The following is a 21,345-nucleotide window of genomic DNA, read 5'->3' on the forward strand; positions in this document are numbered from 1 at the left end:
CCAGGTCATGGTGGGGATTTGGTGCCACAATGGGGAACACAAAATCATAGCAGAGATGTCTGGTGGTACGAAAGGACCCCTAAATCACCCCAAGGGTTGTTGGCAGGAATAGGGGAGAAGTAAAATATCTGGTGGAGTGTAAGTGCAAAGGAGTGATCCCAACTCAAGCCAGGAGGGGCTCACAACCCCAGGTCTTGGACTACCAAGAGAAGTTCCATCACAAAGTCATAGAACTGTCTGGGTGTGCAGGGATGTGACAGACCAGACTTGTATTTCTCATGATCACTCCAGAAGGACTGCCCAGACCACCTTTGTGGAAACTTCCTCCTGGTACAGTCTGGAGTTTTGTTGGGACGGATAAAAACTCAAGTTCAGATTAAGGGTGATGTCTTCTGAGAACAGTGTGTGCCTCAGAGTCTGGGATGGATGCTTCTGATCCCATCCCTCTACTCAGTCTTACTCTGGGCTGGGGATTTAGGAATGCCCCAGGAGATTCCTCTTATCGCTGTTTGTTTGTCTGATTTTGTTAGGCCTGTTTTGTTTCTTTCCTAGAGAAAGAATTGCTCCTCTAAGTGATAATGTGACCCTCAGTCCTTTCCCTCTGTACCAGTCAGTGGTGTCAGAGGAGCTGTTGAGCATTTTCTGGGACCGTATGGTTTCAGTCCCTCTGCCCAGCAGGGCCAGGTCTGGCACTCAGGTTGGATCCAGCAGCACCTTGGCTCCTCTCTGAGAAGGAGTTCAGAAAGCATTGGGGTACAAGCTGTGTCTCCCTGGGTGCCCTCCCCGGGTCATGACAAGTGCCCACCAAGACCTTTCCCATGGGGCTGCTCCCAGCCAGGCAGCCCCAGTCTGTGCCATGGCCCGGGTGAGTCCCCTGCAGGGGCAGACACTGGCACTTGTCCTTCTGAGATTTCTCTCCAGATGAGCTCTGCTGCTCCTTGATGCCTTTCATGCAGGCACAGCCCAGAACAGGGTGCACTCCTGCTGGAGACAGCTCTATCTGATGGGATGGCCTCAGCAGTCCCTGCTGGCCAGGAGAGAGCCCGGGCAGGGCTGGGAGTTCCCCCTATGCAGACACTGAGCCCAGCAGGAGGATGGAGATGCTCTGTCAGAAAGACTCAGCCTCAATGGAGGACACCCATGACTTTCTCTGCCAGGGTTTCACTTGCCAGCCCAGAACAGCTCCCTCCAGGCTCTCCCACCTCCCCTCCCCTCTCTCCCAGCACAGCCCAGTTGCTGCTGTCCCCACACCAGTGCCCATCCCAGGCTGCTCTGGGCAGTCCCAGCACATCCCCAGCCCCTCTGAAGGGCACAGGAGCTCCTGGGGGGCAGAGGGAGCTCAGAGCCCCAGATGGGTGACCATGCATGGCAAAAGGAGCAGGGTCGCGCTGCAGGTCCCGGGAGGTTTTGCTCCACCGCCCCGGGCTGCACCCACACCCCCCGCCCCACAGCTGTGACCCCCTAACTGGTGACCACCAGAGCATCCACCCCCCCCACCACCCTGGTCTGTGTCTGCTTTGCAGGTAGCGGGAGGTGATGGGAGGTAATGGGAGGGGGGTGGTTATCCCAGTACTGCCCAAAGTTGGGGTGAGCAGCACAAGATGGGGAGGGGGAAACTAAACTTATCCCTGTGATGAGGGTGGTGGGACTGGACACCCTCCAACTCGTCTGGAGGGTGGAAGAGCTGTGATTTTAGCTCCGTCAAAATAATATGGGGGGAGCCCAATAAATACTGGTGGGCAGGGCTGTGATAGGGGACCCCAAAGTCATCCCAAGGGTTTGGGGTTTGCAACTGGGGACCCTCAAATCACCCTCGAGCCAGGGATAAGGATGGCAATTCCAGAATCCTTCCAGGGGACTTGGTAACCCCAGGGTTTGGAAGCCACAATCGGGGACTCCCTTAGGAGACCCCAACTCATCCCACTAGATGGCAGCTTATCCTGCATGTGGGTGCAGGAGGGGAATCCTATAGGCCATGGGGGGATTTGTTACCATGACAGGAGACTCAAACTCATATCGAAGTGGTTGGGTGAGATATAAACCCCTGAATCATCCCAGGGGTTTAAGACAGCAATGAGGGAGTCCTAAATTACCTCTTGCAGTGTCAGCACAATTGGGTCATCACAGCTCAAGCCAGGAGTGGCTCAAAACCCCAGCACCCCCTGCCCCATGCAATGACCCCTTTGGGTTTTGGGTGTCAGTGTACCTCCTAAAGATGAAGTAAAGGTTGATCAGTGGGTGTCCAACTCTTTGGCTAACCTCCCTATTCCACCTCACAGTCCATTTTTACCTACAGTATGTTTGATGTAGGTTTTGGCTGCCACCAACACAAAAAAAGCTCAAACCCTATTTTGTCACCATACTATGGCTTCTTTCTCAAACATGGGATGACTCCATCGGGGAAAAGACCTCCCTGGGTGTTGTAAGGATGGGAAAGATTTTGGTCTAAGTGTAATTTTGAAAATCATTGAAATCCATACAGGAGAAAAGTTTGACATCAGTGAGCAATGCAGGAGAAGGTTTAGGATCTGCTCAGCTCATCTCCAGCACCATCAGAAAATCCACTGGGGTGAGAGACCCCAGAGCTGTCCTGACTGCAGGAGACGGTTTAGCGACAGCTCGGATCTGGTCCAGCGGTGACACCATCACACAGGCACCATGTCCTACACCTGCCCTGACTGCGGGAACGGTTTTAGCAGGAGATCAGGTTTTATCCTTCATCAGCAGATCCATACGGGTGAGAAACCCTTTAAATGTTCTGAGTGTGGGAAGCGGTTTACCCGAAGTTCCAGTTTATCACAGCATCGCCGCATCCACACAGGAGAGAGACCCTATAAGTGTCTGGAGTGTGGGAAGGGGTTTACCCAGAGGTCTGCATTATCACAGCATCACCGCACCCACACAGGAGAGAAGTTGTATCCCTGCACTCACTGTGGGAAAGCCTTCAAAAACAGCACCTCTTGGATTAGTCACCAACATGTCCACGCTGAGGAAAAACCCTACACATGTCCCCAGTGTGGGAAGGGCTTCACAGCCAGCTTGGGTCTCGCCCGACACCTACGGATCCATACGGGTGAACGTCCTTACACCTGTCCTCAATGTGGGAAGGGCTTCTTAGCCAGCTTGGGTCTCGCCCGACACCTACGGATCCATACAGGTGAACGTCTTTTCACCTGTCCTCAGTGTGGGAAGGGCTTCACATCAAGCTCAAATCTCACCCAACACCTACGGATCCATACGGGTGAACGGCCCTACAAGTGTCCTGACTGTGGGAAGAGCTCGAATTTGAAAACCCATCAGTGCCTCCATACCAGTGAAAAACATTAAAGCTACTCCCAGTGCAAGAGGAGATTTTACTGGAAATTTGATTGCATCTGTCATTACCTGACCCATCACAGCCATCACCAAGTATGAAGGGTCAAGTTGACCTCGTTTTCCAAGCTCCATCACACCAATGATGCTTTCTTCAGCTTCTTCAGGACAACAAAATGGAGTCAGCTGAAGAACCACTTCATGTTCCATCCAAAATTTGACTTTTAATATTTGTTTCAGTGTCAAGAAGGCTGTTTTCCAAATAAGATAAAAACAGAAAAGTATTTCCAATTATGACACCCTCCTAAAGGGATGTGGCAGGATGAGATCCTGGACACTTTTCCTGCACAGCAGGCTGGGAGTGCAGCTGAGGGAGCAGTAGAAGAGGGAGGCAGCAGACTGCAGGACAATGCTGACAGCAACAGAGCAGGATCATCTCTACTACACGGTTTTTAAAGACTTCCAGGGATGGTGGTTCCACCACCTTCCTGGGCTGAACATTTCAACACCTAACTACTCTCTCAGTAAAGAAATTCTTCCTCCTAAACCTCTTCTGGTGCAACTTCAGGCCATGTCCTCTTTTCTTCTCACTGGTCACTTTAGAGAAGAGGCCAGCACCCACCTCAACACAACCTCCTTTCAGGGAGATGTAGAGAGCAAGCAGCTCTCCTCTCAGCCTCATCTTCTCCAAACTGCACATTCCCAATTCCCTCAGTCTCTCCTCAGAGCACTTGTTCTCCAGACCCTTCACCACCTTGTAGATGCCTGTAGACTCCAGGAGCTGGCACAGCTCTTCAGAGGAGCGTTACTGCTCCTTTCCTGTCAGGAGGGATGCTTGATGAGCTCTCCTGAAAGCTCTGTGACACCATGGGTGCTGTGATGGGACGCCTCGAGCAGCCTGCAGTCAGGCTTCTCTCAGTTGTCTTCTGAAATAAGAGAATTACAACTTGGAGTTTTTTTCAAGAGGATTGAACTGTTTGGTGAGAGCTCAGAAGACAAGAATCTGGCTTAAAAGGACCAGAACATTTTGCTTGCTTCATTGATTTCTTGTGAAGCAGCAGTTCTACAGGTATAAAAGTAGTTTAAAGACATATATATTCAATGGTTTAACGGAAATAGAAGTATAGAAGTAGTAGAAATGTATAAGCAATAGTTTAAGGGAGTCTCATGGAATTTTAATAGCTGACTAATATAGATAGGGATGTGTATACGTGGCATTGGAATGTAATTACTATAGAAAAGTCATCCATGAGAGCAGATTATGGGATACATGAAGGTTTCCAAATCTACAGAATGACCAAAACTGAGACAAAATTAGTTACAAGTTCTTTTTGTATTTGCAATTCTGCTGCATTTGTGTAAATTTTCCATTCCTATTTGGTTTCCTTATGCTCTACTGTTGTGAAGTTTCTGATCATTATACATAGTGAATAATGTTACTCCATGTAATGCCACCTAGAGTTCTCTGATTTGGAGTGCCCTACTGTAAAACACATCAATTTGTAAAGTGCACCTCTTGAACAATTGAATTAGAAATGCTTTTGAAGAACTAAATTGACAGGTACATCAAGTGCCAAGGGTGTTGCTACAGAACCCTTAGCTTTGGAGGTGACACTGCTTGAAGAACAAGGACTCTGCACATCATACATATCACCACTGCCTGAACAGAGGAAGCTGGAGTGAAGATGCTAAGCTTGTAGCCATCATGATATCATTGCCTTATGATATTGCCTTATGATATCATCATGCCTTGTGATGTTTGGACGCATGGGGTGAGGGGATTGGATTGTTGAGATGTCATTTGATTATGTGGTTTTTGTGATCCAAGCAATCAGCCTTTGTGATTGCACAGCCTGAACATTGAAGTATCTACTTTTGTGCTTTTATTACCCATATACATAACTTTCAGTGAATTTGCGTTCCCTAAAACTTGCTTGAAAATAAACTTTGTTAAACGAACAGAACTGATATTATGACTGTAGAGAAAAAGACCTTGAGTGTCATTTCATCTTAATCTGACCAGGGGGTATTTGGATGTTGTCAGGAGGTTGTTTACCCTCAGAGGGTAATTTTCCCTCAGAGGGAAACTCTGGGCTGGGAGATGGAATCTCCTTTGGCTGTTGTCTGGGTCGGGCCATGGGATGTGACAGTCCTGTGCTGTTGTGCCACCAGCAGGTGGTTGTGCTGGAGTGCCCTGACATTTGCTGTAGCCCCACAGGGCTGTGCTTGGCCACTCAATTGAGCAGCTGCCCTGACTGAGGTTGGAGCATCCCTGGCACCTCCAGTGTCACCCGTGGCTTGCGTGGGCAGAGGAAGGAAAGGAGATTCCCCCTGGCACTGCCTGGGTGTCCAGTGGGAGAGTGGGAGAAGCAGAGGTTGTGTGTCTAGAGGGGAACTGGCTGTGCTGGAAAGGAGGGAGGGAGGGCACATGAGCACTGATGACTTCAGTGTGTGTCCCATTGGGTTCCTGGGGAGCCCCAGGGAGAGCTGGAGGGAGCCCCGAGAGAGTTGAGCAAGTGGCAAAGTCTGGCGCTGGTCCTGTGCTGCTGGGCCGGGCTCCTGAGCCTGAGAGAGCTGCTGGCAAGCAGAGAGTGCTGCAGAGAGAGAGCTCTGGGCAGGAGCAGCAGGAAGGAAGGGTGAGAGGGGGAAATCTAAACTTATCCCTGGGGTGAGGGTGGTGGGATTGGCCACATCCCAACTCTTCTGGAGGGTGGAGGAGCTGTGATTTTCTCTCTCTCCAAGTAATTTGGGAGGAGCCCAAAACATTCTGGTGGGTAGGGCTGTGACAGGGTCATCCTGGGTAATCCCAAATCATCCCAAGGGTCTGGGGGCTGCAACTGGGGATCCTCAAATCACCCTGGAGCCAGCGTTAACAATGGCAATCCAGTAATCCTTCCAGGGGACTTGATAACCCGCAGGGCTGAGGCGCCACAATCTGGGGCTCCCAAAATATCTCAGGAGACCCCAGCTCATCCCAGTGGATTGCAGCTCATCCTGCATATGGGTGTGATAGGGGAATCCCAAGGTCTTGGTGGGATTTGGTACCATGACTTGGAACACAAACTCATACCGAAGTGGTTGGGTGAGATATAAGACCCCGAAATCACCCCAGGGGCTTAAGACAGCAATGGGGGGGTCCTAAATTACCTCTTGCAGCGTCAGTACAGTTGTGTCATCACAGCTCAAGTCAGGAGTGGCTCAAAACCCCAGCACCCTCTCTCCCATACAATGGCCCCTTTGGGTTTTGGTTGCCAGTGTAGCTCCTAAAGATAAAGGATGATCAAAGGGTTTCCAGCTCTATGGTTAACCTCCCTATTCCACCTCACACTCCATTTTCACCCATAGTAAGTTTGATACACGTTTTGGTTGCCACCACCACACAAAAAGCCCAGCCTTACTTTGTCACCACACTATGGCTTCTTTCATAGGCACAGGGTGACTCCATCTGGGCAAAAATCTCCCTGAGTGCACCAAGGACAGGAAAGCTTTTGGTCAAAGTGTGACGTTGGTGAAACATCACTGAATCCATCCAGAAGAAATACGTGGCATTGTTGAGGAACGTGGGAAAAGGTTTAGGCCCATCTCCACCATCAGAAAATCCATTGGGGTGAGAGACCCCAGAGATGTCCTGACTGTGGGAGACGGTTTAGTGACAGCTCGGATCCGGTCCAACCCTCACACAGGCACCATGTCCTACACCTGCCCTGACTGTGGGAAAGGTTTTAGCAGGAGATGGAATTTTATCCAGCATCAGCGTGTCCTGGTTTGGGCCAGGATAATGGTGATTTTCTGTTTTGTACTTTTACTTTTAGCTAAGTCTCTTGTAAGTAGTTGCACTGCTGAAATTAACAGCAAGTTTCTCAGACAGTGTGTGTTTCTAGGACTGATAACACTTGATGTTTATAGTTACTGCTAGAGACTGGTATGCAGAGCCAAGGACACTGCTCAGCTCTGAGGAAAACATTTTACCGTCCAGGAGGATACAGAGGCCCCACCTGAGCCCTGCTTTGGGGAGGAACAGGCAAGATAGATGCCAGAATTGACCAAACAGAGTATTCCATCCCATATACGTCACACTCAGTATAAATCTGAGGCATCACGAGGGCCGAGCCAGATCTTTTCCGTATATCTAGATTTCCGGATTTCCGGATTTCCTGATTTCCTGCTTCCCTTCCTTCACTCGGCATCCTGGAAGGATCCCATCCATTCGTCTGCCTGTGGTCCTGATCCGTGCCAGCCCATATCTGTGTGTTCCTGCCTCCAGTTCCCGACTGCTGCCGACTCCAGGAGTCCAGCCTGGACTTTCCCAGGGCTGCCCTACAGCCTCGGTGGTGACGTGAGAGTTATTGGGGAAGAGGGGGGAGGAATGTGGTATCCATTTTCCTGTATATTTGTATATATTTAGTAATTTTACCTATTTATCATTACTGTTTCATTAAAGTTGTGTAGTTTAGTTTCCAACCTATAAGTCTCTCTCCCTTATTCTCTCTCCTTTCTTTATCAAGGAGAGAGAGATTAATAGAGAGCGTCTGTTATTCGGTTTAATCGCCGGGCCAGTCTTAAACCGTGACATGGAGATTTGTATGTGTCAGGGCCATCTTGAATGAAGTGACCCCCCCTTTCTTTTTGGGGGATAAAACCCTAGTAAAAGACGGGAAAAGTGCGCGCTCCTTTGGCTCAATGTCTCCTCAGCTATTCACCCCGATTTCCAGCTACGGAAAGACAGACCAGCGACTCAACGGCGAAAACTACAAGCAGCTCCCATCCAGAAGAACCAGGATCAACTCTCCAGCCCGAGGCCTGGCCCTGCACGGACGGTGATATTTTCTCTCTTTAGTTTCCCCTTTTGTTACTCTTAACGACCATCGATTAAGGTGGTTACTTTATACAAAAGGTCTTATTGCCAGTGTAACCGGCTTTCCCTGTTTCGAAATAAACATTTGTAACTAATTTTAAATCCAGCAGTCTGGTTATTTGTCAATTCAAGCGTTGTCTCTGAGCCAGTGGCTGAATTTTCCTCGCAATCAAAATATAAATAATAACTCGGATCGTAACACCAGTATAGAGCAGTATAGACCAGTACAAACCAGTATAGACCACTGTTAACCAGTAAACCAGTATAGAGCAGTATAAACCAGTATAGACCAGTATAGACCAGTACAGACCAGTATAACCACTACAGACCACTGTAAACCGGTACAGACCTGCACAGACCAGTATAGACCACTATAAACCAGTATAAGTACTATACACCACTATAGGCCAGTTAAACCACTAGAGGCCAGTATACACCAGTATAAAAACGTCCCTCCCCGCTCATCCCAGTTGCTCCCAGTTGACTTCCAATGGGTCCCAGTCACTCCCAGATGACTCCAAATCCCTCCCAGTTGCTCCCAGTTGGCTCCAAATAACTCCCATTTCCCTCCCAGTTCCTCCCAATCACCTCCCAGTTCCCTTCCCATTTCCCCCCAATCCCCTCCCATTTTCACCCCAATCCCTCCCAGTCCCTCCCAGTCCCTCCCAATCCCCTCCCAATTCCCTCCCAGTTCCCTCCCAGTCCCCCCCAATCCCCTCCCAGTCCCTCCCAATCCCTCCCAGGCCCTTCCAATCTCCTCCCAGTTCCCTCCCAATCCCTCCCAGTCCTTCCCAATCCCCTCCCAGTCCCTCCCAGTCCCTCCCAGTCCCTCCCAGTCCCTGGGAGGTTCCAAGTTCTGTATCTTTGTTGTTCCTTTTTCTTTCTACCTGAGGACATTCTGTCCGTGCTGGGTGATGCCAAGAACGACCATTCCCTTTCTTAGGGGGAAATGCAAAGTGCAGCCTGCAGGGCGTTCTTGATGGCAGTGCAGAAAGCAGCTGCCGTAGGAAAGAGAGGCTGCTGCGGGCTTTTGGAAAGGGACACTTGTCATGCATTGCTCCTCCTGCCCCTAAGGGAAGGTGTCCTGCAGGCAGGGCAGGAACGGGCTCGCTGCCGCTGCCCCCATCCCCTCAGTGTGGGACAGGACAATCGCTGCCAGCGCTCGGGGCTCCCCGCAGAGACCCCGATGATGCTGGTGCCATGCGGGGTGGGTGGGGATGAAGTGGCAGCGTGGGGACAGGAGTGAGCTGAACGAGCAGCAGCTGCTGGATGGAGGGTACAAGTGGTGGCACTGACAAGGCGGTTGTGTCAAGGTGGTGGAGGCGAATTATCCCAGACCCTTCCCAAGGATCCAATGAGAGGAATGTTGTGTTTGGGGTGGTGAGGAGCAATCAATGTTCTTCATGAAGCTCTGGATCTCAAAGGCTTTTCCTCACTGTTCAGGCCTCTTTCAGAGACACTCTGCATCAATACCAGTTGAATATACAACTCCTAAACTGAAAACCAGTAAAATAGAACTTTTAAATCGTTTTTATTATATGCTCTTTGTTATCTTCTTCTGCACGGGAACCTCTCCAATTAGCTGTGCAAGTCTTGAACACTAAAAACACCCCAGGGTGATTCATGGCTTCTCAGTACTGTAATGGGCCCTATGGTGTCAGTGGCACTGAGTCCATGATCCTCAAGTACTGACAGGAGACTGAAAAACAACTCTCTTCAGATGTTAAAGCCAAAATAAAAATCCTAATTATTTTGAAGTATTGATTGGCTCCTTTGGGTCCCATTACTGACAAAGCCTCCCCAGAGACTTGTTAGAGAAGGTCACTGGAGGCCGTGATTGTAGGGAGGAAAAGGTTCTGTAAAGGTGGCTCTGAAGCCACACGTATTTCTTTATTTATTTGTTTATGTATTTATTTATTTATTTATTTTATGGATCAGTCAGGCCAAACTCTGAACCCCAGGAAATGGGAAGGCAGAGCCCATCCCTCACTTGTGGGTCAGGACTTTTCTTAGGGGCAGTGGGGTGTGAAGATGAGCAATAAGAACTGTAGGAAAAATGCACACCACCTCCCAACTACCCCAAGAAGGGGCAAGGAGAAATCCAAGTGCAGAGCCTCAACAGAAACTTCTGCCTGGTGGTGGTGATCCAGTGACCATTTCTAAAGTCACCTTTCCAGACACAGACTCTCCAGACAAAGGCCATTCCCATTCCTCTCCAACTGTCCCCTTCTCCTACTCTTTGTTCATTCAGATGCTTCTCCCCTGGGTGCTGCTTTGAGCAGCAGGTTGTTCAAAGCTCGCCTGTCTTTCAGCAGCCTGATGTCTCTTTAGCCACCTCTGTCATGAGGATCACATCTCTCTTTTCCCATCTGTCTCTCTAAACCCTTTCTCATCACATTCTTCTTCACTTTCTCTGTTTGACTTTTCTTGGCTGGCACAAAGGAAAACTCCTGCTGTGCCCGTGTGCAGTCAGTTCTCTAAGGAGAGTAGGTGGGAGGTGGTGCAGTGGAGCTGTAACCTCCAGCTGCAGAGAGGAGAGGAGAAGCCTGATGCAAGGAGCAGGGATGGAAGTCCCAGGTGGGAAATGAAAGGAATGGTGGGGCTGGGAGGTGAGAAGTAAAGTAGCCAACACAGTGCCAGACATCAGGGGACTTCTATCACCTCTGCTCCAAAATGAGAATCATGAGATGATCTGTTAAAATATTAAAGAACAAAACAAGAAACAAAAAGAAAACCCAGAATCAGTTTTCATTAATCACAGTAGGAAATGTTCCTCCTTAACTACAGTGGGAAAACCTCTCCAATTAGCTGCACAAGTCTTGAACATGTGCAGAATATCCCATGGAGAGCCATGGCCCTTTAGTGCTCTCTGTGTCTCATTGAGCCCCAGGTTGTGTTTGCTGCTGAGTCCATGATCCTCAGGTGCTGAGAGATGAATGCTCCAGAAGTCAGAACGGAACCTGAAAGTACCTTGAAGCATTGATTGGCTCCACTGGGGACCATTGCTGCCAGGGCCTCCCCATGGCCTTGTTAGAGCAGAGTCAAATGCTCTGTAAAGGTGGCTCTAAAGCCATGAGTTTTATTTTTTATTATTTTTATGAAGCACTGAGGTCACTCTCTGAACCCCACGTAATGAGAAGGCAGAGCCCATCCCTCACTTGTGGGTTTGGATTTTTCTTGGGGACAGTGGGGTGAGAATATCAATAATGTCAGAAAATGTACAACACCTCCCAGCTACACCCAAGATGGGATGAAGAGCTAACCAAGTTCAAAACCTCAAGAAAGAGTTTTTCCTGGTGGTAGTGATACAGTGACCATTTCTAAAGTCACCTTTCCAGACACAGACTGTCCAGACAAAGAGACAGGACGGAGAGGTGGGCCCATGCAAACTTCATGAGGTTCAGCAAGGACAAGCACAAGGTCCTGCACCTGGGTTGGGGCATCCCCAGCACAAATACAGGTTGGGCAGAGCACGGATTGAGAGCAGCCCTGAGGAGAAGGAGGACTTTGGGGGTGCTGGTTGATGAGAAGCTCAGCACCAGCTGGCAAGGCGTGCTGGCAGCCCAGGAAGCCAAGCATTGCCTGAGCTACACAAAAAGCAGCGTGGCCAGCAGGTCAGGGGAGGAGACTCTGCTCCTCTGCTCCACTCCGGTGAGACCCCACTGCAGTGCTGGGTCCAGTTCTGGAGCCCCAAGCACAAAGAGGACCTGGAGCTGTTAGAACAAGTCCAGAGGAGGCCACAAAGATGATCAGAAGGCTGATCATCAGTAGAATCATAGAACAACTTTTTTTATAGTGGGGTGCCCAAGTTGTGACTTAATAGGATTTGATGTCACGGATCATTCTGTTACTATTTCGAAGGGATGTCGAGGGGTTAAAACTAAAGTGACTAAAACAGAGGTCTGAGGCAGTGATTTGTAGAACACAGTAGAAATGGAGCCAGGACAGGGTTGGAGGGTTTTGTTCAGGGATCAGAGGAGAGAATGAGGAAGGACCTCCCGTTGGGTCACAAGGGTCAGAGTGAACCCCCTTGCTTCCTACATTTCTCCCCAGGGAACTCCAAGTGTGTCTGGATCTAAACCTAACAGAGAAGTCTCAGAAAAAGGACATTAGGTAAAGAATTCACTGCTGGAATCTTTATGTATTGCAATGCCCAGAGAACATAGAAGCTATTTAAAAAAACCTTTCCAGCAGCCTTTTTTTTAACACCAGAAAGAAAACCACAGAACTGGAAATGGTATGAACAATGAAAGATTTCTTTATGCACAACATTATCACTGGTAAAAGAGAGCCAAAAGCCTCCATCATCAGAAGTCACAGACAGCACGTTGAATCTGTTATGAGAGACATTAGTAATGATATGAGATACATTATCAATTATATGCATGAAAAATTGAGCATTGTCTTATTTGAGAAAAAAATTGAGTCATTAGTCTCCACGCAGCACCCTTGAGCTCCTGGTTCCTCAGGCTGTAGATGAGGGGGTTCACTGCTGGAGGAACCACTGAGTACAGAATTGACACCACCAGGTCCAAGGATGGGGAAGAGATGGAGGGGGGTTTCAGGTGGGCAAACATGCCAGTGCTGACAAAGAGGGAGACCACAGCCAGGTGAGGGAGACACGTGGAAAAGGCTTTGTGCCTTCCCTGCTGAGAGGGGATCCTCAGCACAGCTTTAAAGATCTCCACATAGGACAGCACTATGAAAACAAAACACCAAAAATCTAAAAAACAGCTTACTACAATAAGCCCAAGTTCCCTGAGGTAGGAGTGTGAACAGGAGAGCTTGAGGATCTGGGGGATTTCACAGAAGAACTGGTCCAGGGCATTGCCCTGGCAGAGGGGCAGGGAAAATGTATTGGCTGTGTGCAGCAGAGCATTGAGAAACCCAGTGCCCCAGGCAGCTGCTGCCATGTGGACACAAGCTCTGCTGCCCAGGAGGCTCCCGTAGTGCAGGGGTTTGCAGATGGCCACGTAGCGGTCGTAAGACATGCTGGTCAGTAGAGAGAATTCTGCTTGAATGAAGAATAAAAAGAAGAAGAGCTGTGCAGCACATCCCATGTAGGAGATGTTGGTGTTGTCCCAGAGGGAATTGGCCATGGCTTTGGGCAGAGTGGTGGAGATGGATCCCAGGTCGAGGAGGGAGAGGTTGAGGAGGAAGAAGTACATGGGGGTGTGGAGGTGGTGGTCACAGGCGATGGTGGTGATGATGAGGCCGTTGCCCAGGAGGGCAGCCAGGTAGATGCCCAGGAAGAGCCAGAAGTGCAAGAGCTGCAGCTCTCGCCTGTCTGCAAATGCCAGGAGGAGGAACTGCCTGATCGAGCTGCTGTTGGACATCTGCTGCCTCTGGGAATGGTGCACTGTCAGAGAAAGAAAAGATGTAAGCAAGTCAGGTCTGATTTTTCTGAGCAAATTCTTTTAGAAATTCACAGAAATCCCAAAACCACCTCACTTCATACAGGAAGGATTTTTGCTGGTTGCCATTCATGAGCTGTAGCTGGTGCTGGCTGATGGTGTCAGTCAGAGCAGCATCTGAAATCTGGGCTCTGCAGCAGTCAGTCCTGCCCTACAGGAATTAATAAAAAAGGAAATGTTGATCTGACATTGAATCCAATGTAAAAATCCGAGAGATTTTCAGCATTGTCAGCCCAATGCACCACCAGCCTGCAGAGCAGAGCAGAGCAGATTCAGCATGGTTTGGTCTGGTCGAGTTTCTCAAAAACACATGAGGAATATTATAATGGTGAAGCTCTGGTATTTCTTCTCTGCAACTAAAACCTTTTGGGTGCTGAGATGCAAAGGGACTGTCCCTTAGTGCAGAGTGAGGACAGCCGCTCTGTCCATCAGTCCTGCTCTCAGCTGCACAAAGAGGCAAAGACCCTAAAGATGGGGTATCCTGACAGGAGGGTGAGCTGACCCCCACCCCATATCCTGTAGTCCCTACAGCCCCAAATCTGAGTAAGTTTGGATGCTTTTCCTCCATGGACACAGCAGCAGGAAAGGACCTGCAACATCAATGTCTGAGCTGCACCCAAATCCTCACCATGAACCCCAGCAAAAAGAAGGGAAGCAGCAGGGACAAGAGGGGAACCTGGCAAAGTTCTGCTGCCAAGAGAGTCAGGACAGGGAGACACAGGAAGAGACTCCAGCTTTCCTCCTGTCTTGGGGGTTGGGGGGAAGGGGCTGCTGGAAGGATGCTCAGAATTCAGTGCCCATGATCTGAAGGGCTGGGGGACTGTGCTGTGTGACAGAGAGCAGGGTTTAGCTCTAGGGAGGGCAGCAGCTCTGCAGGGGATGGCTGGGAGGTGCAGGAATCCCCCCTGCCCTCATCTTCCAGGCAGCAGCTCCCTCTCCATCCCTGCCCATCTCTGCTGCCTGCAGCTCTTTCTCTGTCCCCAGCTCTCCTCCCTGTCACTGCTGCTCACAGCCACCATCCCACCCCCTGAGTGCTCAGCTCTGCCCTGCAGACCCCTCCTGGCAGCAGCAGGACCTGTCCAGGGGCATCTCTGGCTGTTCAGGGGCTCACAATGAGTTCAGACAAGACATAAGAGTACTGGGGTCTGTGTGCCTTCTGTAGAGTGCAGAAAGAGCTTTCCATGCCCTGGAGAGACAAGTGGAAGCAGAGCCTGAGGAGAGCCCAGTTAGGAGCAAGAAAGCCCTGCCCTGAAGGGACTCCTGAAAAGTCCCCTCAGAAATCTTCTGGGCATCATCTGGAGCTGTGAGCAGCCCTGAGCAATTCATCCCTCTCTCACCAGCACCAGGAGCCTGCCCTGTGCTCCCTGTCTCCTGCCAGCCACAGCTTCAGCCAGCACCAGGGAGCTCCCCGGGCAGGCTGAGAGCTGCCCCTGGCAGGCAGGCAGGCAGCAGAGTCCCTGCCCCAGCACACAGCCCCTGGGCTGCAGGACCCTGCTCTGAAGGACAGCCCTGGGCACCCCTGCCTGCACACACACTCTCACTCCTCTTCACAATTCCACTTCCACCTCCAGCCCCTTCCCCCCTTACAGCTCCCAGCAGCTCTGGCTCTGCAGCTTTAGGAGATGCCTCCAGGAATTGCACTAGCTTCACTGCCCTGCACCAGACACTCACCATGTCAGAAGCTGGGAAGGTTCTCCTCTACTCAGCTGGCACTCATCCCCTCCATCTTCACCACCTTGAAGCTCTCTCTGCCTTGCTCATCTCCCCCAGCTACCCTGGCAGTGCCCTCAGCCCTGCTGCGCTCTGCAGAGGAGCTGCTCCTGCCCAGAGCTCTCTCTCTGCAGCACTGCCCACTTGCCAGCAGCTCCCTCCATCCCAGGAGCCCAGCTCACAGCTGTAATGAGCCCTCTGGGGGTTGATGCTGAGCCCATGACAATTGCTCAAGAGGCAAGGAGAGGAAGCTGCAGAAGCTTCTTTCTCCACAAGAAAGTCCAAGGCAGAGTCCAAAGTTTACAAAGTTTCTTGGGATGTGCCTGGGTCCCCCTGAGGGACAGCCCTGAGAAAGCAGCGTCCCCTGCAGGGTGTGGGGGGAGCAGGAAGCAGGAGGCAGTGATGGCAGGTGGGGAAAAGGAAGGTGCAGGTGGCTCTGGTGCTGAGGAAGCCTGGCTGTGTGTCAGGACTGCAAAGGGCCCAGCCCTGAGCCCATTCCCTAAAGGTGCCAGCCCTGAGCCCCAGCCCCTGGCAAGGGAGGGAGATCCTGTCCCTGCCTCAGCCCTCAGGGCTCTCCTGGCAGCACTGGCATGTGGAGATGGGCAATGTCAAGGGCAGGACTATGGCACGACACCTCCCAGCCTCCTGCACATGGACAAGGAGGCCCTGAGCCCCAGTGCTGCTGGAAGCTCCACTTGTCTCCCCATGGCCATCAGGGACAGAGACAAGAGCCATCAGCAAAGGCATGGAGAGCTTGGCTCTGCCAAGTGTGCCTCCAGCTTTTCCACACCTTTGCCCTCTCTCCTCTCCAGCACAGTCTGTCCTGGGCTGTCCCATCCCCTGTGCCTCTTGCCCTGCAGGCTCTGCTCCTTCACCCGCCTGCCCCACCTTGCTGTCCCCTTCCTCTCCTGACATCTCTGTGTCCTCCCTGCCTCTGCCTTGGCACACAGAGCCTTGGGCTGATCCAGGCTCCTTCTGGGGGATGTGGTGTTCCCCAGCATGGCCCTTGCAGTGACATTTCTTTCTTCTGCTCTCCACTCCAGCCATCCCCAGCTGCCCTTTGGGCCATTCTTTCTTTCCCAAGCTGTTTCTCACTGTGAAGAAAAGCTCCACCATGCCCAAACCCACCCTTTAGGCACCCCCAGGATACTACTCTACTGTCCACAGTCTCCACAGCACTGAGCCTTGGCTTATCAGTCTGTGTAAACCGCCCCTGGGCCCATCAAACAGATCTGGGCTTCTAAACCCCATCTTTGGTGAGCTCTGGGCCTGCTCTTTGGTAAATGAGGTGTCTGAAGATCGTAGAATCATAGAATTACACTAATTTTTGGTGGTAAGGACATCACAGTGTCATATAGTCCAACCCCCCTGCAACAAATCAGTTTTCTCAGAGCCTCCTCAAGCCTGACCTTGAATATTTCCCGCGATGAGGCCTCAGCCACCTCCATGGGCAACCTGTTCCATTTTTTCCAGTACCCTCATGGTAAAGAACTTTTTCCTAACATCCAATATAAAAAAACTCCTAACTTAAACCTATTGCTCCTCATCCTTTCATTCCAAGGCTTAGAAACAGTCCCTCTTCAGGATTCCACACTGGGTCCCTACAGGTACTAGAAGGTCCGTTTTGCTGCAGTTAATACCACCCAGGAGGATGAAAGAGGGGAAGGAGAAACTTTGTATTGAAACTGAGGGGATTCCACATCTCTTCAATGGTAAATGTATCTCTCAATAGCGAGCAGGAAAGAGAAGTCTTCCTTCCAGAATATTCAGTAGTCTGAGTTTGCAAACACAAAGAAGGTTCTCAGGAGCAGCCAACATTGATTTACTAAGGAAAAGACTAAGCTGAAACCTTTCTACAAAGGGATGACCAAATGTGTAGATGAAGGGAGAGCAGTGGATGTCATATACCTTGACTTCAGTAAAGCTTTAGACACTGTCTCCCATACCATCCTCATAAGAAAACAATAAATTTTTGACAGATGATTGGACTGTGAGGTGGAGTGGTAACTGGCTCAACAACAGAGTTCAGAGGGTTGTGATGAGTGGCACAGAGTCAAGTTGGAGGCCTGTGGCCAGTGGTGTTCCCCAGGGATCAGTACTGGGTCCAGTTTTGGTCGATCACTTCATCAATGACTTGAATGAGGGATGGAGTGTACCCTCAGGAAGTTCACTGATGATCCAAAGCTAGGAGAGGTGGCTGAGACACCAGAAGGCTGTGCTGCTCTCCATGGGATCTGGACGGGCTGGAGAGCTGGACAAGGTTGAACTTCATCCAATTCAAAAAGAACAAGTGTAGAGTCCTGCATCTGGGTAGTAATAACACCAACCACCAGTGCAGATTAGGGGACATTCTGCTGGAAAAGAGCTCCATGAAGAAAAATGTGAATTCCCAGTGGACAGTAAATTCTCCATGGGTCAACAATGGGCTCTTGTGGCCAAGAGGGCCAATGGTTTCCAGGAGTGCATAAGGAAAAGTGAATCCAACATATCTAGGGAGGTTTTCCTATGCCTCTAGTCTGCCCTGGTGAGACCACACCTGAAATACTGGATCCAGTTGTTCAAGAGGCAGGGATCTGCTGGAGACAGTCCAAGGGAGAGCTACGGGGATGATTAAGGAACATGAACATCTCTCCTATGAAGAAAGATTGAGAGAATTAGGGCTTTTTAGGCATGAGAAAAGAAGGCTTAGACTAGTTCTTATGAATGCCTCTAAATATCTGAGGGGTGGGTGTCAAAAGGAATAGGCCAATCTCTTTTCAGTGGTGTCCCTTAATAGGAGAAAGAATAATGGGTTTAAGCTAGAACATAGGAAGTTCTACCTCAACATGAGGAGAAACTTCTTGTCTGTGAGGTTGTGAGAGCACTGGAACAGGCTGCCCAGAGAGGCTGTAGAGTCTCCTTTTCTGGAGACTTTCAAGACATACCTGGGTGTGTTCCTGTGTGGCCTGCCCTGGGTGATCCTGCTTTGGCAGAGGGGTTGGACTGGATGATCTCTAGAGGTCCCTTACAACCCCAAACATTCCACAATTCTATGATCCTATGACCTCAGTCCTTGGGACAGTGATGGGGTCCATCCTGCTCCAGGCAGGTGAAGGACAAAGAGGGGATTGCTGAAGCAGAGTGGGCAGGGGACAGAAAGGCATGGGGTGCACCTGGCCTTTAGCAAGCCCTTTGCCATGCTCTACCATTGTCCTGTTGTAGCCAGACTGGTGATGTCTGGATTGAACAGGTGGGTGATGTGGTGGGTGGGAAGTTCACGAGATGATGAGGGTCACAGTGCCATCAGGGATCCAAAGTCCTCCTGGAAGGATGTGATGGTGCCTCAGTGTCCAGAAGTTGTACCAACACTGTTTGCTGTCTTTATAATCCCCCTGTGGGGTGGGACAAAAGGCTCTTTCACTCCCTGTGTGCATGAAGCCACGCTGGGGAAGGCCTTGAGCAACCTCATCTGGTTCATCCTGCCTTGAGCAGGGCACTCAGAGAAGGAGATGCTCAGGGCTCTCTTCCAGCCTGAGGTATTCTGTGATTCAGAATGATCTGGAGGGTCATGGGAATGATCTGTAGGATCATGGAGCAGGAGGAGCACGGGAAGCTCATTCTGGAGCAGCTTCAAGAGACACTACTGCTGAATGAGGCTGATGCTGTGGATGGGATTATGAAGTGAGTTCCATGAGGACAGGGGCAGGGTTTGCTTCAATTCGGTGGGAGGTATCCCTACCCATGCATGGAGGGGGTTGGGACAATATGATCTTTTTCCCTTCAACCCAACCCATTCCATGATTCCATGATTCTGTGACACAGTCCTAGCCAGTTCCAGGCCTGGGCGTCTCCACAGCCACCACCAGAGCTTTGTGATGCAGGGTCTGGTGCCTGGACACCACTGTCATGGGGCTCTCTGCAGTGAGCTTGGGCATATCTAAGGGATGTGGAGACCTGGGGTGCCCATATCTGGGAGAGCACCTCCCTCAGGAGTCAGCAGCTGCCCTGGGTGACCACGGAATGTCTGTGGCAGAAAATGCCCAAGATGTCCCTGGAGAAGGAGGTGGAAGCCTGCTGCCAGCCCTCCACAAGACCCCAAGATCAGTGAAAGAAGGAACGGCAAGAACAGAAGTTCCCCTGCAGGCTGTGGGGAGAGGGCAGCTGTCCCCTGCAGCCTATGGAGGAGCACGGAGGGCAGATGTGGATCAGCAGCTCTGAAGCATCCTGCACCAGGGTGATGTCAGTTACTAACTGAAACACATGAAATTTTAGAAAAAGTCACATTTAAGCAATATGAGTATGGATGGTGAAAGGGGCAGGAAGGTGAGATGGCTTTTGTCTCTCTGTGTCTAGATTTCTAGTGAGTTTCATGGGGACAGGGACAGGGTTGGCTTCAGCTGGGTGGGAGGTGTCCCTACCCATTCATGCAGGGGGTTCGAACAAGATGATCTGGAACCCTTTCAACCCAACCCATTCCATGATTCTATGATTCTGTGACATGGTCCCAGACAGTTCCAGGCCTGGGAGTATCAACAGCCACCACCAGGGCTTTGTGATGGGGTAGGTGCAGTTTCTCAGCTGTTCCCTTTACAGCTGAGACCCAGGCCCCATGAGGAGCCATGACAGCATCTTCATATTCTCCTGCTGTTTTAATCCCATCACCCACAGTTGTTTCCATTTCTCCAGGAACCCATAACATTACTGACAGTGTAGGGTTAAATGGGGATGGTGCAGCATGCACAAACCTTTGCCTCACAGGCTTAGGGCATGGCATGTGATAAGGATCTACAGTCTCATCATTGGTATAGATCACATCTCGTACAGCCAATTCTTTCAGATACCTGCGAGCTTTTCCAAGTGTGGGTGCTTTGACCTGTGGGCAGTCTATTTCCTCTTTATAGGGATATTTCCTGTGTGTATGAAAAGTGTATCCTATGTGTATCTCCTAGGTGTGTGAAGAAACACTGTACCATGTACCACAGTGTATATTGAAGACCATATCACAACTACGGTTCTTAAGCAGCTCTCACCAAGAATGAACCACAGAGCAACACTAATCCCAGATAAAAAGCCACAGATCACATACCCTGAGTACCAAAGGTACAGCAGGATTGGTTTAATTTCCAACCCTGTGAAATTTCCAGAGAAAATTGTTTGATTCCCACTCAATGGAATCATCTGGGTATCCTCCCACTGAAGTCAAAATTCAAACTATTCATATAAATGAGTTGAAATTCCAATTGGTCTCAAGATAATTAACTTAAGCCCCACGCTGGGCACCAATAAATCTGTCAGGGTTTAATGCTGGGCTGGCAGTTAACTGAATGACAGAAGCTCTGTATTAATGCCCCTCCCCACCCTGATAAAGAAAGGAGAGAGAATAAGGGAGAGACTTATGGGATGGAAACTAAACTACACAGATTTAAGGAAACAGGAATGATAAAAAGGAAAATTACTAAATATATACAGATATACAGAAAAATGGTTCCATGTTCTTCCTCCCTTACCCCCAATTACTGTTTCATCACAACCAAGGCTTTAGGGCAGCCCTGGGAAAGTCCAGGCTGGACTCCTTGGGTCAGCAGGCCTGGTTTTATCCCAGATCAATTGTAGATCATTGCCATCTTTGGTCCTTCCCTCCTTGTCCTTCAGTTTAAAGCCTTTTTAAAGCAGTTTACAGAGGGAGCTGCAGGCATGGACAGTGTAGGGCAGCCTGCAGGAGAGGTGGCCAAGGGTTCTGGAAGGCTGAAAGGCCCAAGAGGACCAAGGGCTTTGTCACCTCAGACATGGCAGCTGCCTCAACCACCATGGTCTACCAGGAGTCATTTTGTCCTGAGTCTCTGGACTTTCTTTCCCCTTTTTGGGGAGGTTGGGATGTGTCAGAATTTTTTTATATTACTCATTTTCATACTCCACTTTCCCCAGGAAGAGTCCTGACCCACAAGTGAGGGATGGGCTCTGCTTTCCCATTGCCTGGGGTTCAGAGAGTGGCCTCAGTGTTTCACTAATAAATAAATAAATAATGAAAAATCCTTTGCTTCAGAGCCACCTTTGCCTCCCTGCAATCATGGCCTC

At 50.1% G+C, this 21,345-nt stretch overlaps 1 protein-coding gene and 1 long non-coding RNA gene across 2 annotated transcripts; one reads left to right on the forward strand and one right to left on the reverse strand.

Annotated features, from left to right (window-relative positions):
- Positions 1-1,348: 1,348 nt before the first annotated feature.
- LOC115600239 lies at positions 1,349-7,068 on the forward strand. Its single transcript, XR_003988868.1, has 3 exons — positions 1,349-1,504; positions 2,483-2,689; positions 7,032-7,068. It is a non-coding gene; the product is annotated as an uncharacterized LOC115600239 (long non-coding RNA).
- A 5,472-nt stretch (positions 7,069-12,540) lies between these two features.
- Positions 12,541-13,515, reverse strand: LOC115600216 (olfactory receptor 14A16-like). Its single transcript, XM_030468503.1, has one exon. The coding sequence runs from the start codon at positions 13,501-13,503 to the stop codon at positions 12,541-12,543; it is 963 nt and encodes a 320-aa protein (XP_030324363.1). The 5' UTR covers positions 13,504-13,515.
- Between the last annotated feature and the right edge of the window lie 7,830 nt (positions 13,516-21,345).

The sequence above is a fragment of the Calypte anna genome, unplaced genomic scaffold, assembly GCF_003957555.1.
Source record: "Calypte anna isolate BGI_N300 unplaced genomic scaffold, bCalAnn1_v1.p scaffold_147_arrow_ctg1, whole genome shotgun sequence".
NCBI classification, from domain to species: domain Eukaryota; kingdom Metazoa; phylum Chordata; class Aves; order Apodiformes; family Trochilidae; genus Calypte; species Calypte anna.